General features: G+C 43.8%; 1 protein-coding gene across 1 annotated transcript in view; it reads left to right on the forward strand.

Moving 5' to 3' along the window:
• The first annotated feature begins 6,203 nt into the window (after window positions 1-6,203).
• The window catches only part of TXN (thioredoxin), a 22,846-nt gene continuing 16,649 nt past the window's right edge, over window positions 6,204-12,400 (forward strand). The window contains exons 1-3 of the mRNA XM_006864680.1: window positions 6,204-6,227; window positions 9,836-9,940; window positions 10,489-10,548. Of these exons, the coding sequence (XP_006864742.1) occupies window positions 6,204-6,227; window positions 9,836-9,940; window positions 10,489-10,548 (189 nt within the window). The remainder of the gene's footprint in view (window positions 6,228-9,835; window positions 9,941-10,488; window positions 10,549-12,400) is intronic.

The following is a 12,400-nucleotide window of genomic DNA, read 5'->3' on the forward strand; positions in this document are numbered from 1 at the left end:
ATCCAATCCCATGTAAGCTATTCCTCTTGCTAGTGCCCCACACAAATCTTTGACTTTCTTCAGATTTTTTGTTCTTTTTAAAATTGTTCCTTTGTTGTTAAGTGCCTGTAGAGGGTTTCCAAGGAGCCACTGGTGAGCTTGACCCACCAACCTTGCGGTTCAAACTGACCTTGCAGTCCAGCACATTAACCCACAGTGCCATATGTCTTACAGCAGATAAATATTGAAAGCTTTTTCTTCAAGCTCAGTAGCTTGGTCTTCCATTGATTCAATTCTACTTCTTTCAGTGTAGTATCTATTTCTGAAGCCTTATTGTAAATCTTCTGGCTTTCTAATTGCTGTTTTTGTATTGTTCCAGTTTTCACATTTATTTTATCAGCTTGTTTCCTGAATTTTTTCTACAGCTTTTTCTAGGTTTTCCTTGATTTCTTCTGCAGTTTTCTCCATCATTCTCTCAATCCATTGAAGTTGTCTAATTAGCATTCTTTTAAATTCCTTATCAGGTAGTTCTGATACCATTTCCAGTGTTATATTCTCTAAGTATTTTGGTTACTGGTTTGAGGCACTCTGTCTTGTTCCTTTGTGTAAGCTGAAATTGTCTGTTTTCTCTTAGACACTGTGATGTTGTTCTTATATGTAATTGATGATTGTATACTGATGTGTTCTGAGCCACTCACCACCTGTGTCCTTATGGATGTGGTACAGATCAGAAGTGTGAACACAGCTCTCTGTTCAGTTTAGGTAGCATAGTTCAGGGCGGGTTCACTCCCCTCCAGAAGCAGAGGCACTATGCTTGGCACTCGACTCCAGAAAGAACAGATGCTGCACAGGAGGGGGTGCTACTGGCTCCTTGGTTGTTGAGGGCAGTGACTGGCAATGTCCCCCACTACCAGGAACAAGGGAGAACTGCAGCCCCATGCTGCCAACCTCCTGCCATCCCTGTACCTGCAAAACACTGTAACAACAGCTACTTGCAAAAGCTCAAGATGGTCGCTGCTCCACGCCAGCCCACAGTCCACCCATTTTTCCTCTCTCCCACTGCTCTTGTGCAGTTTCCTCCTCCAGTTGTAAATCCACCTTTCTGTCCTGTCCTCTGGTGCTCAGGGTTCCAGGATCACCATCTGCATCTGTTTCACTCTGTCTCCCAAGTCTTCATGTCTCTTCCTAATCTGCCATCTTGCCCTGGCAGTCTCAAGACAGGCTGTTCCTCAGAAAGCCACAAATTTCTCCCGAAGAGCAGCTGGTGGATTTGAACCACTAGTCTATGTGGTTAGCAGTCCAGTGCTTATCCTATAGCAACAGCAGCATTCCATCACCATAAGTATAGAGATTAGGATTTACAACACGTATTTTGGGGGAGCATAATTCAACTCTTAAGGAGCTCTGGTAGCGTAGTGGTTACAAATTGGGCTGCTAACCTCAAGGTCAGCAGTTCGAAACTACCAGCTGTTCCACGAGAGAAAGAGGAGGCTTTCTGCTCCTGTAAAGATTTACAGCCTCGGAAACCCTGTACAGGGTCGCTGAGTCAGAACCGACTCCACGGCATATCACAACAACAACAACAACAACAACAACAACAATTCAATCCTTACAGTCACTATCTCTCTCCTCCTCTCAATTCTCTGCAAACAGATCCCCCCATAGCTAACTCTCATCACAGAATGCCATGAAATCCTGAAGATTTAGTTCCCCTTGTGCCTGTGGCACAAGAACCTTGCTCCTTAAGAAGAGGTCCAGTCCACTTTTTTTTTCCTCCCAAAGGAAAAAATCACCAGTCATTACCAATTTCCTGATCACCTAATGATGGACACCTGGTTCACAGTCTCCCTTTCACTCTCCCTCTGCCACCATCTTGCAGGGATTTAACCATTCTGGTCAATAGCCTATAAGCAAAGCCAGCACTTACTTCAGGAACTGATGGGAATCCAGATGAAATGTTTCAACAAATGAATGCAGTACTGAAAGTGCTCACTTGTCTGCCAAGAAATCAGGAAGACAACTACCTGTCCAACCGACTGGAAGAGATCCATGTTAGTGTTCCTTTCAAAGAAAGGTGAGGCAGCAGAATGTGGAAATTTCTCCAACACTGGTATGGCACTGTGGGCTAATGCGTCAGACTGCAAAATCATTTGAACTGCAAAGTCAGTGGTTCAAGCTCACCAGCTGCTCCTTGGAAACCCTATATAGGATTGTTATGGGGCACTCAACAACAACAACAACAACATCATTAATATGGAGTTTTGATGTTGCACTGTGAGTTAATGTGCTGGACTGCAAACTCGGTTTGAACCACAAGTTCGACGGTTCTAACACACCAGCCCCTCTGCAGAAACCCTATACAGGGTCGCTATGGGTCGGAACTGACTCGACAGCACTTAACAACAACAACATCATTAATATCCAGAGTCCTGGTGTGGCGCTGCAGGATAATGCACTGAACCACAAGGTCAGTTTGAACCAAAAGGTATGTGGTTCAAACCTGTCAGCCACTCCTCAGAAACCCTATGCAGGGTCACAATGAGTTGGAACCAACTTAAGAACACATAACAACAATCATTAATATCATACACAAGTAAAATTTTGCTGAAGAGAATTCAGGAACTGTTGCAGAAGGGAACTGCCAGAAATTCACACCTGATTCACAGATTCAGAAGAGAACTTGGAAGGTGGGATATTATTGCTGTTATCAGATGGGCCTTGGCTGAAAGCAGAGAATACCACAAAGATGTTAAATGTACCATGGACAACCAGAAGAATGAGCAAATGTGTGTTGGAAGAGGTACAGCTAGAATGATCCTTCAACGTAAGGATGGTGAGATTTCTTCTCATGTACTTCGGACATGTTATCAGGAGGGGCCAGTCCCTGGGAAATATGGTGCTTGGAAAACTAGAGGGTCAGTCTGTTTAAAAAGAAAAAGAGGAAGACCTTCAACAAGATGGATTGTCGCAGTGGCCACAACAACAGACTCAAACCTGGGAGAAATTGTGAGGATGGCACAAGCACAAATCAACTTAACAACATACCAAATACAGTTCTTAGCACTTTTCCATGTATTTTAACCCGTATCATGGAATCCTGATGTGGTGCTATAAGATAAGCACTGGACTGCTAATATAAGGTCAGCAGTTCAAACTCACCAGCCACTCCTCAGAAACCCTATACAGGGTCACTATGGGTCAGAATTAACTCAATGACATTTGGCAACGACAACAACCTTTATCAATGCATGTTGTTGTTAGGTGGTGTGAGTCAATTTCAACCCATAGTAATCCCAAGTGGCAGAGCAGAACTGACCATGGGGTTTTTGAGGCTATAATCTTAAGGAGCTCTGGTAGCATAGTGGTTACAAATCAGGCTGCAAACTGTAAGGTCAGCAGTTCTAAACTACCAGCTGCTCTGTGGGAGAAAAGATGAGGCTTTCTGCTCCTGTGAAGATATACAGCCTCGGAAACCCTGTACAGAATTTCTATGGGTTGGAACCTACTTGATAGCACTTAACAACAACAATCTTTATGGGAGCAAATTCCCAGGTCTTGTTCCTACAGTGGATTCGAACTGTAAGTCTTTTAACTAGAAGCCAAGCACTTGACGATTGGGCCACTTTTATCATAGTATGGGACATTATTATGCCCCTTTTATAGATGAGGAAGCTAAAAGGCTACTTAGACTTGCCTAGAGTTACCTAATTACTAAGTAGTACAGCGGGGACAAGAACTCGTTAGTCTAATTGCAGAGTTTGGGCTGTTAACCTATGCTTTAGCTTCCCAGTTCCTTGTTGTCTCGAGTTGTAACATCCTTCTTATCTATTCTATATTGGTCCTGTGGAGGCAGGTGGGAGTCAGTACCTCCTGCAACTGAGTCATTGGACATTTGGAAAGTCCTTGGAAAGGAGAAGTCAGCTGAGCATGGTCGGTCCAAGCAGCCCTTGGTGATCCGGCAATTCAACTTCCTATAGCTCAATTATTTGCTGTCATCACTCATGGCAGTGTACCAGAAGCCAGCATATAGGTTGAGTGTAAGGCATAGCAGCAAAAAAGCAGCTCCCAGCACCCTGCAAGGTCCCTTCTTTTTCCCAGTAGTCCTTAATCTTTTGGGGAAAGTTGCTGTATTTGTTGTTGTTGTTGTTAAGTGCCATCGAGTCAGGTCCGACCCATAGCGACCCTGTATTTAGGAGATACCATATTCCCCCTTGTCTACACTGTCCCTTTAAGAAGTCCTGGTGATGCCATGATTCAGAGCTCACCAAAAGGTCCACAAACCAAAAGGTCAGTGTTTTGAATTCACTAGCTGTTCTACAAGAGAGATGTGGCTGTCTGTTTCTGGAATGATTACAACCTTAACACTCCTATAGGGTAGTTCTACTCTGCCCTATAGGATTCCTAGGAGTCAGAATTGACAGCCGCCGGTCAATAGGTATAGAGAGCTATTGTAGCGTAGTGGTTACGAATCGGGCTGTGAGCTGCAAGGTCAGCAGTTCGAAACTACCAGCGGTTCCGCGGGAGAAAGATGAGACGGTCTGCTCCCGTAAAGATTTACAGCCTCGGAAACCCTGTACAGGGTTGCTATGAGTCAGAACCGACTCCACGGCACATAACATCCTTAAAATGTGTCCCCTGTTTATGTTCTTATACATGGCTTGCTGCTTCCCAATCCTATAGAAGCTTTGCACAGCAGGCTCAAAACTACACGTTTTTGTCCTTCCTTTCCATTTGAAAGTGCAGGGAGAAAAGGAAGCCGCCCCAGACAATTGTTTTAATCTAGCTTTAGCCAGAGCTGCTCTGGTTCCCCATCTCAACTTTGTCTCAGTTCTTTATCCAGCTCAATTAATTCTCCCTGTTCAGCTCCTGACAGATGCTTCCAACTGTAGGCAACATACTTATAACCCACTGTAATGCCAGATGCAACCTATACCGTGTAGCCCAGAATCAACATAAACTTTTGACTTTTCACCACTAGTAGAAAAACCAAACTGTGTGCAAGGTCACCAAGCTCATTCATCCAAGCCCTCCATGATACCAAGCAGGCCCAATTAGTACTCACAATAGCTATGTTGTGTGCCGAGTCCAACTTACACAAGCTTATGTGTGCAACACAGAACTTAATAGGGTTCTCAAGGCTATGACCGCTCCAAAGCTAATTGTCAGGTCTGTCTTCTGAGGCACTTCTGGGAAGAACCCACAAATCTTTAGGCTAGTAGCCCCCACCCCAGGGATTCCCACAATAGCTATAATTAGAATTATCTGAGGGCTTGCTATGTACCAAATCACTGTCCTAATCACTTTAAACTTTATTTAACCCCTAAAACACTACCGTGAGGTATAAACTCCAATTAATTCCCATTTTATAGAAGGGAAAAGAGGCACTGGACGGTCAGGACATAGCCAGGGTGACCCAATGTAACCAAGTGACAGAGCCCACCCAAAGCAACACTTACATCCAGCATGCAGTTGTGTGCTAGCTCAGTCAGTCCCCTACCTGTCTCTACCGCACTAAATTGTCCCGTCACCCTCGGCTAGCCAGTTCATCGGTGAAATTAATAAGTACAGAAAGTGAGGGAACGGAGAACCAACGCAGCAAATTCCAGAGAGGAAAGGGGAGGGGGGCGGTACACAATGGATGATACTTCCTGGTCATCGTTACTCAGCACTTTGGGGTTTGTTTGCCTGCGACGCGGAGGCGAGGGTGTGAGAGACCTTTTCCAGGAATCCAACCCTGATAGGGCGGTCCGGGGACTTTACTTTTTGACCGAGGTTTTATTCCATTAATGTCTGGCTCACCCTTCCTAGGTAACCCGTAACCCGGGAGGAGTCCAGTGGGTCAGGGAGTGGCCATCCGGCTCCCCACCAGCCACCGCGCACGTTGGGTACGGTATGCGTCCCGTCAATCATCGAAGGGTCTCACCCTTAAGGATAGGGCGGGGTGTTGGGTACGGTCTGGGTACACTGACGCCGGGAGTGTTCCCCCGCTCCGCCCCCCCCCCCCCAAGAGGCGGGACCTCGCTGGCGGAACCTTGGCGGACGCCGGCGGCCTGGACGGGCGCGTCCCCGCCACACGCACGCCGCGACGCCCCGCCCCGTTGCTCTATAAAGGCAAGGCGGGCTGCGCGCTCTCGGTCCAAGCTCTGTCCGGTGCTTCGGTTCCGTTTCTTCTGTTTCTACGGTCGGTCTTTAGATAACCCCTTCCGCCCCTTTCCAACGCCAAAATGGTGAAGCAGATCGAAAGCAAGGTACGAGTCTCTGAAGAAATCCGGGGCGCGCTGCAGCCTCCGCAGTTGTGTTAGGCGGTGGGCCAGAGATGGGGAGGCAACCCCTCCACATTCCTGCGGAAAGGAGGTGGCGTGTTGGCCTGCGGCTGCGAGAAACCCAGGCCTGGGCTCGCGGGAGGTGGCCGAGTTTGCCGGCCGGGAGATGGGGAGGAGAAGGACGAGGGCCCCCTGGAGGGCGAGGTCGGGGTGTTCAGCGCTGGCGCTCCCTATGCGCCTGGAGATGCATGCGCGCCGAGCTCGCCTGGGGAATCCTCCCTGCACCTTCCCGTCTGGCACCCCTGATTAGGAGGAGAGGGTCTGCACTTGGACTCATCTACATCCGAATTCGGGCTGAGGCTAGGAGCTGAGGGACCCCTTGGGGAAAGCTTGAAGTCGCTGTCTGCCACTCCTACTTCGTAAGCGATGTGATCCACCCGCGTGAAGTGGGGTGGCACCTCCGCTTGCCTCCATCACCGCCCTGTCCCCAAAATGACCCATGTTGTAACTGCTCGACGGGAGAGGATCCGGGCTGGAGAACCCCCTAGAGCACGTGGACCAGACCCCTAGGCCAGGGCGGAGCGATGGGGGCCCCAGGTGGCTGGGGGAACGGAGGGCCCAGCTGCGCCCACCGGACTCCTCCTCCTGCGGCGCTAGGCGTGTTTCCGGCAGCGCTGGCTTTGGAATGACTCAGTCTCCGGAGGCCCGGGCCTGGGGGCCTCCTTGCCCTACCCGCTTAGGATTTTCCCACAGTCCATGAGTTTCATTAGCCACAAAATTCCCACTTGGAACCTGCCGAGCCAGGTTAATGTGCTTGTCGGCCTTCGAGTACCCAAATTTTGGTTCTGTCCTTTAAAAAAGGTCCAAAAGCAAAGATTGTAACCGTATTCAAGTTACTTAACAGTGTCTGGTACACTGTCGCAACACAAGAGAGCTTGTAAAATGCAGAGTCAGGAAAGTAGTAAATGGAAGAAATTGCTGCTGCCTGAACGCTGAAAGACCTCTCACATGCATCCATCCCCAGCCCGGGAAAATGGAAAGGGGTCCACACTCTTCTTTTAGATGCTGGTGTGGGCGTCAGAAATGGGTCTTTCCGTAATGATTTCTTTCCCTTTCTCTTTTTTTTTTTTTTTAAACTTATAACCAGAAAAAATACATAACCATTGTACAAATTGGGGAGGGGAGTGAGTGCCTTTGAGATATTTTTACGTCTTCATTTCGTTTGGAGATTTTTGTTTTTCTTTCCAATTTAGCTCAAATACGTTCTATATAATTTAAATGCTCTTTGTAATCGTTTTTAATGTCTTGGTAATCGTTTTAGTGGCCATTTAGAAAGTTTTAATGTTTTCAATTTTTTAAATAAACTTTGTGCAAAGAGCAGGTTGTTTTCTTAGATTAGAGCCTCAAGTGCAATTCTTGGGCAAAGGGGGGAAATCTTTTTTTTAAGTTTGTAAATGGTATAGGTATGAGAATGCGCCTCTACACACTTATCACTGACCTTTTTTTTTTTTTTTTTCACTTTAATTTTGGGCAGATCAATGGTAAAGTTAATTTTATTAGCTTTGTTTAATAGTGACTCTTAAATTTGTATGGGCTTTGATATTTAAATGAGTAAGCTACTCCTGTGTTTAAAAGTGAGTTTTGTTCAGCATCTACTGTGTAACAGATGTTAGTCTATGCTTTGGTGAGAGACTTCTATCAGGGTGTGGTAACCTCATCAGTGGAACCGAACAGGTAAGAATCCATTAACAAGCCAGAAGACCATTGAGAGAGAACAGTATACACTACAAACAAGAAATTGATTTTGATTCCCAGAGCAAACCTTTCCATCCTTGCTTGTTGATAGTTGAAGTATATCAGTCTGGTATACAAGGGTGAGGGAATTCATTATTCACAAAAGCACTCTGACCCTGAGACAGTCAGTTGACTTTCAGAATTGTGGTCTGTCACCACCAATGAAAAGTTAAACTCTTAATTTGATTGCTATTTATAAATAAGAAATGTTCCTTAGATTTTCTTCCTGGTAGTCTAAAAGTTGTTTGTGCTTTTGGCCATCTAGAATGACTTTATATCAAGACACTGTGTTAGTACAGTATTTTTATGCATGTAGTATGCATCTTCTACATTTGTTTGCAGAAGGTATTTTTGTAAGCTTGCGATGCTAATTTTTTTTAAGCAACATGTTGTGGGGAGTGAGGAGTGCAGGGGAATGGAAAAAACATGCTTACCAAAAATAACCTCCTGGGAAGAGGGAACACCTGGTAAATAGGCATAAAAGTGGCAGGTTGTCTGGTTGAAAATTTGGTGGCTTAGACAATGATGGGATAATGGATTATAAAAGATGATGGTAACAAATCAATACAAAACCATATTTTTATAAAAGAAAACATTGTAGCTATCATCTGTTGAACTGTTATCTGCATGGGTTGGTTAGTTTTAAATTGGGTTATTTGACCATTTTTTACTATAGAGAAAACTGAAGCATTGGATATGGATGTTTATGTTTTGATTATCTTTGTTGCCCTGTTTCTTGTTCAGTACTAACTGCTTTAAACTGAGGAGGTTAGGTTTCTAGGGTTATAGTATCCTGGCATCGGTAAATAATTCACAGAGATTGGTGATGAGGGATTTCTTGATCCTTCTACTGGTAGAATTTAGTTTACATGCATTCCTTGTGTAAAATAACATTGAAGGAATACTTCAAGAAGAAGTGAAATTGTTCGTTTAATCAACATTGAGGGCAGAATTTTGACATTAAAAAAAACAGAAATTAAGATTGATAAATAGTATGAGCTCAACTCTTGAAACCTCCCCCTCCCAGGATTTCCCCCTCTTTAAGTACACGATAATATGCTTAATGTCACGTTGACATGGCATTATCTGAATTTTGGAATTTGAAGAGGTTTCTATCCTTGATTTAAATTTTAAAAAACTCTTAATTTTCCATAGACAGTATTAGTTTAATCAGATAAGTAGTAGCTTTTTTTAAAAAAAAGATGTTTCTGTTGTAAAATCCTGTGCCATTGTGGTTTCTTCAAGTGGAGTGGACCCCTTTCATCAGTGAGTGAGCGTTTAGTGGATGTCTACCATATGCCTGTCCTGGTGTGGCACTGTGTGCCTAAGTACTGCTAACTACTAAGTTGACAGTTCAAACCTACCAGCTACTCCTTGGAAACATACTACACAGGGTCCATAGGAGTCAGAACTGACTCAGCGGCACTTAACAAACACCCCCACCACCTGATGCCTAGGCTTAATGTGGAAACGTTTTTACTATTGATATGTTTTTATTTTCCTTTCATTTGCTAAGCTTGGATATGGGTTGGCCAAATTAGTTCAATTTTATAAAACATCCCTGAAGACATATATATAGATGCATTTATGTATTGTATCTTCTTTCGTTTATCAAATCAAATGACAGTTCCAACAGTTATTTAGGATTCATTCGAACCTAGTTGTGTGTTTTTTTTCTTTCTTTCACTTTAAAAAAAATGGCTCTGAAAGTAGGATCTCCAGTTGTGCTTTCTGTCCTATAAAGTTTTGAAAGCTTTTGGAAATGAGCCGATTTAGCGAAAGTCTTTTTCTCTCCTTAGGGTGATTTTCATGCTGCTTTGAGCAGTGCTGGAGATAAGCTTGTAGTCGTTGACTTCACAGCCACATGGTGTGGGCCTTGCAAAATGATCAAACCTTTCTATCATGTGAGTATCAAACAACTTTTACTTTGCAAGAAACTATTAGGGGGTTGGTGATCAGAAAACTAGGAAAATAAACTTTTATTTGTTGGTTTTCCTTGTTGCAGCTTTGATCAACAAGTAGGTAGTGTAACAACTTTTGGTGTGATACATAGCTGTCATTTATCATAACTTTCAGAAGTTAGTTTGGTTTATCTTAAATGATTTTTGCATTTATTAAAGTGGAGACATGGACCCTAATTGAAATGTAGGCCTCAAAGTTGACATACCAAATAATCTTACAGTCAGAAGAATTGTGTTGATAGAAAATGTATGAGGGGGCTTCAGAAATTTTGTGGGGAAATGGAGGGATGAACAGATAATGAAATTTCTCCACAACTCTTTGGAGGTCCCTCATGTGTTTATTAATACGTACTAGGATTCTAGTCTAAATTTATGGAATTTGAATCCTTTTCTACTTTTATTTATTAAGTTTACATCTAGGAAGCCCTGAGTATATTGACTGCTCTTAAACCAGTTTTAAATTGTTTGTTTTCTCATATTTAATTTTCTAGTCTCTCTCTGAAAAGTTTGGCAATGTGGTGTTCCTTGAAGTTGATGTGGATGACTGTCAGGTATGTGGTGGGAAAGTTTGAATACTGCTGAAGTCTCATGTTGACTGAAGTATACAGTGCTTGCTTTTTAAATATATCAAATACTATTTAGAACTTTAACCTTAGTATAAAGTTCCATTTTGAAAGCATAGGTCATTGAAAACAATTTTTAAGGTCTTTTGTGAACTAACGATACAGCAGGAGTTCTGGTTTGGCACTATTGGATCAACCCTGGACTGCTAGCAACAAGGTTTGGCTGTTCAAACCCCCACCAGCCACTCCTTACAAATCTTGTACAGAATCACTGTGAGTCAGAACTGACTCGATAGCACTTAACAACAGTAATACAGGAATGATCATATGCAAACCTACTCTATGATATGTCCATCAGAAAACCCAAGTCTCTTTTTTAAGTTTTTATTGTGAATTGAGTGATAGTTTATTTGGGAGAACATCAGCTTTATACTCATCCTATCATATTTCGTTTGATTGCAATGATTACAATCCCCTCCATTCATCATCATTCAGCAGCATTTGCTTCCATTCCCTTTGGTTTTTTCTTAAACACAAATATCTCTAAGAACAAACACCAAGGTACGTGGTAACAGAGTTGTTGTTAAGTGTTGTTGAGTCAGTTGTGACTCAGTGACACTGTATAGGTTTTCCGAGAAGCACCTAGTGGGTGTGGACTGCTGAATTTGTGGTTTAGAGAATAATTTGAGAGGAAATAAGAACTTAAAATGTAGTCAGGCACTGTTCTATGTATTTTTCAAGTATTAATCTTAAGTGCTATTATCATCCCCATTTTACAAGGCGCTTCGGGGAGCAGGGAACAAACCCACTGGCCATTGAGCCATAGTAACTATAGAACAGAGTAGACCTGCCTCATATGGTTTCCAAAGCTACAGTCTTGGTGGAAATACACTGCTGCTGCTTAATTGAAGCTGCTGGTGGGTTCGAACCACTGACCTTCTGGTTAGTAATCAAGCACTTAACCACTGCACCCCAGTTAAGAGCAGTTGTCCCTGAAGTTACAGTTATTAAGTGGCAGTGCCAGGATTCAAAATGTCGTAGTGTGGCTTCTGGGCCCTTGCTCTTAGCCACCCCACTTGGAGGATGCTCTCCCTCATGTGGGCACAGATCTGGTTCTAGCAGGTGGCCCCACTGAACATTCAGAGCCTGTTCAGGGTGCATTGCTGTGGCGCTTTCTAGACCTGTGTGAGCCATTATTGTAGGCTTACATTTTCACCTCGCCCCAACTGGGCAGGAGGAGTTAGCAGCCATTACGGTGTGATGGTGGCGGCAGAGGTACAGGAACTGGATTCCAGTCCCGTGAAACTTTCTGCTTTAGGCTGTTCCTTGTCTTCTTTGAGCCTTGCTTGGTTCTTGGTGTGTAACCAGATCTTAACACCTGCCCTGTCAGCCTCCCAGGTTGCTTACTCACTAAGCAAACATGGATTGTTTACTAAAGACATTGAAGGATCATTAAAACAGGTATATGGTAGCACTTTCGAAATCTGTAAGGGCCTCTATGGCTGGTACTGTTTGTTTGTTTTTTTCCTTTCTGCTCCTGGCTCGTTTTTTTTGAGGACCTACCAACACCAAATTGCTTGTTCCCAGCCCATGTGCAGATTTCCCCTCTCAGGCCTTTGCTTGTATTCTTCTACCTGACTCATCCTTTCCTTCCTTCCTCATTATACCTAGCTAACTCCCACTCATAAACGGAACCTTTTACCTGCGATCATAATCTAGGTTAGTTTCCCTTCCTCTGTGTCCCCAGGATGGTTTTTTTGTCCCTCTTTTCCTGTTGTGTTTATGGTGGATGGAGGTTTATATAGCTACACTGCTCTGTCACTTACTAACTATACAGTCT

Source organism: Chrysochloris asiatica, unplaced genomic scaffold, assembly GCF_000296735.1.
Source record: "Chrysochloris asiatica unplaced genomic scaffold, ChrAsi1.0 scaffold00069, whole genome shotgun sequence".
NCBI classification, from domain to species: domain Eukaryota; kingdom Metazoa; phylum Chordata; class Mammalia; order Afrosoricida; family Chrysochloridae; genus Chrysochloris; species Chrysochloris asiatica.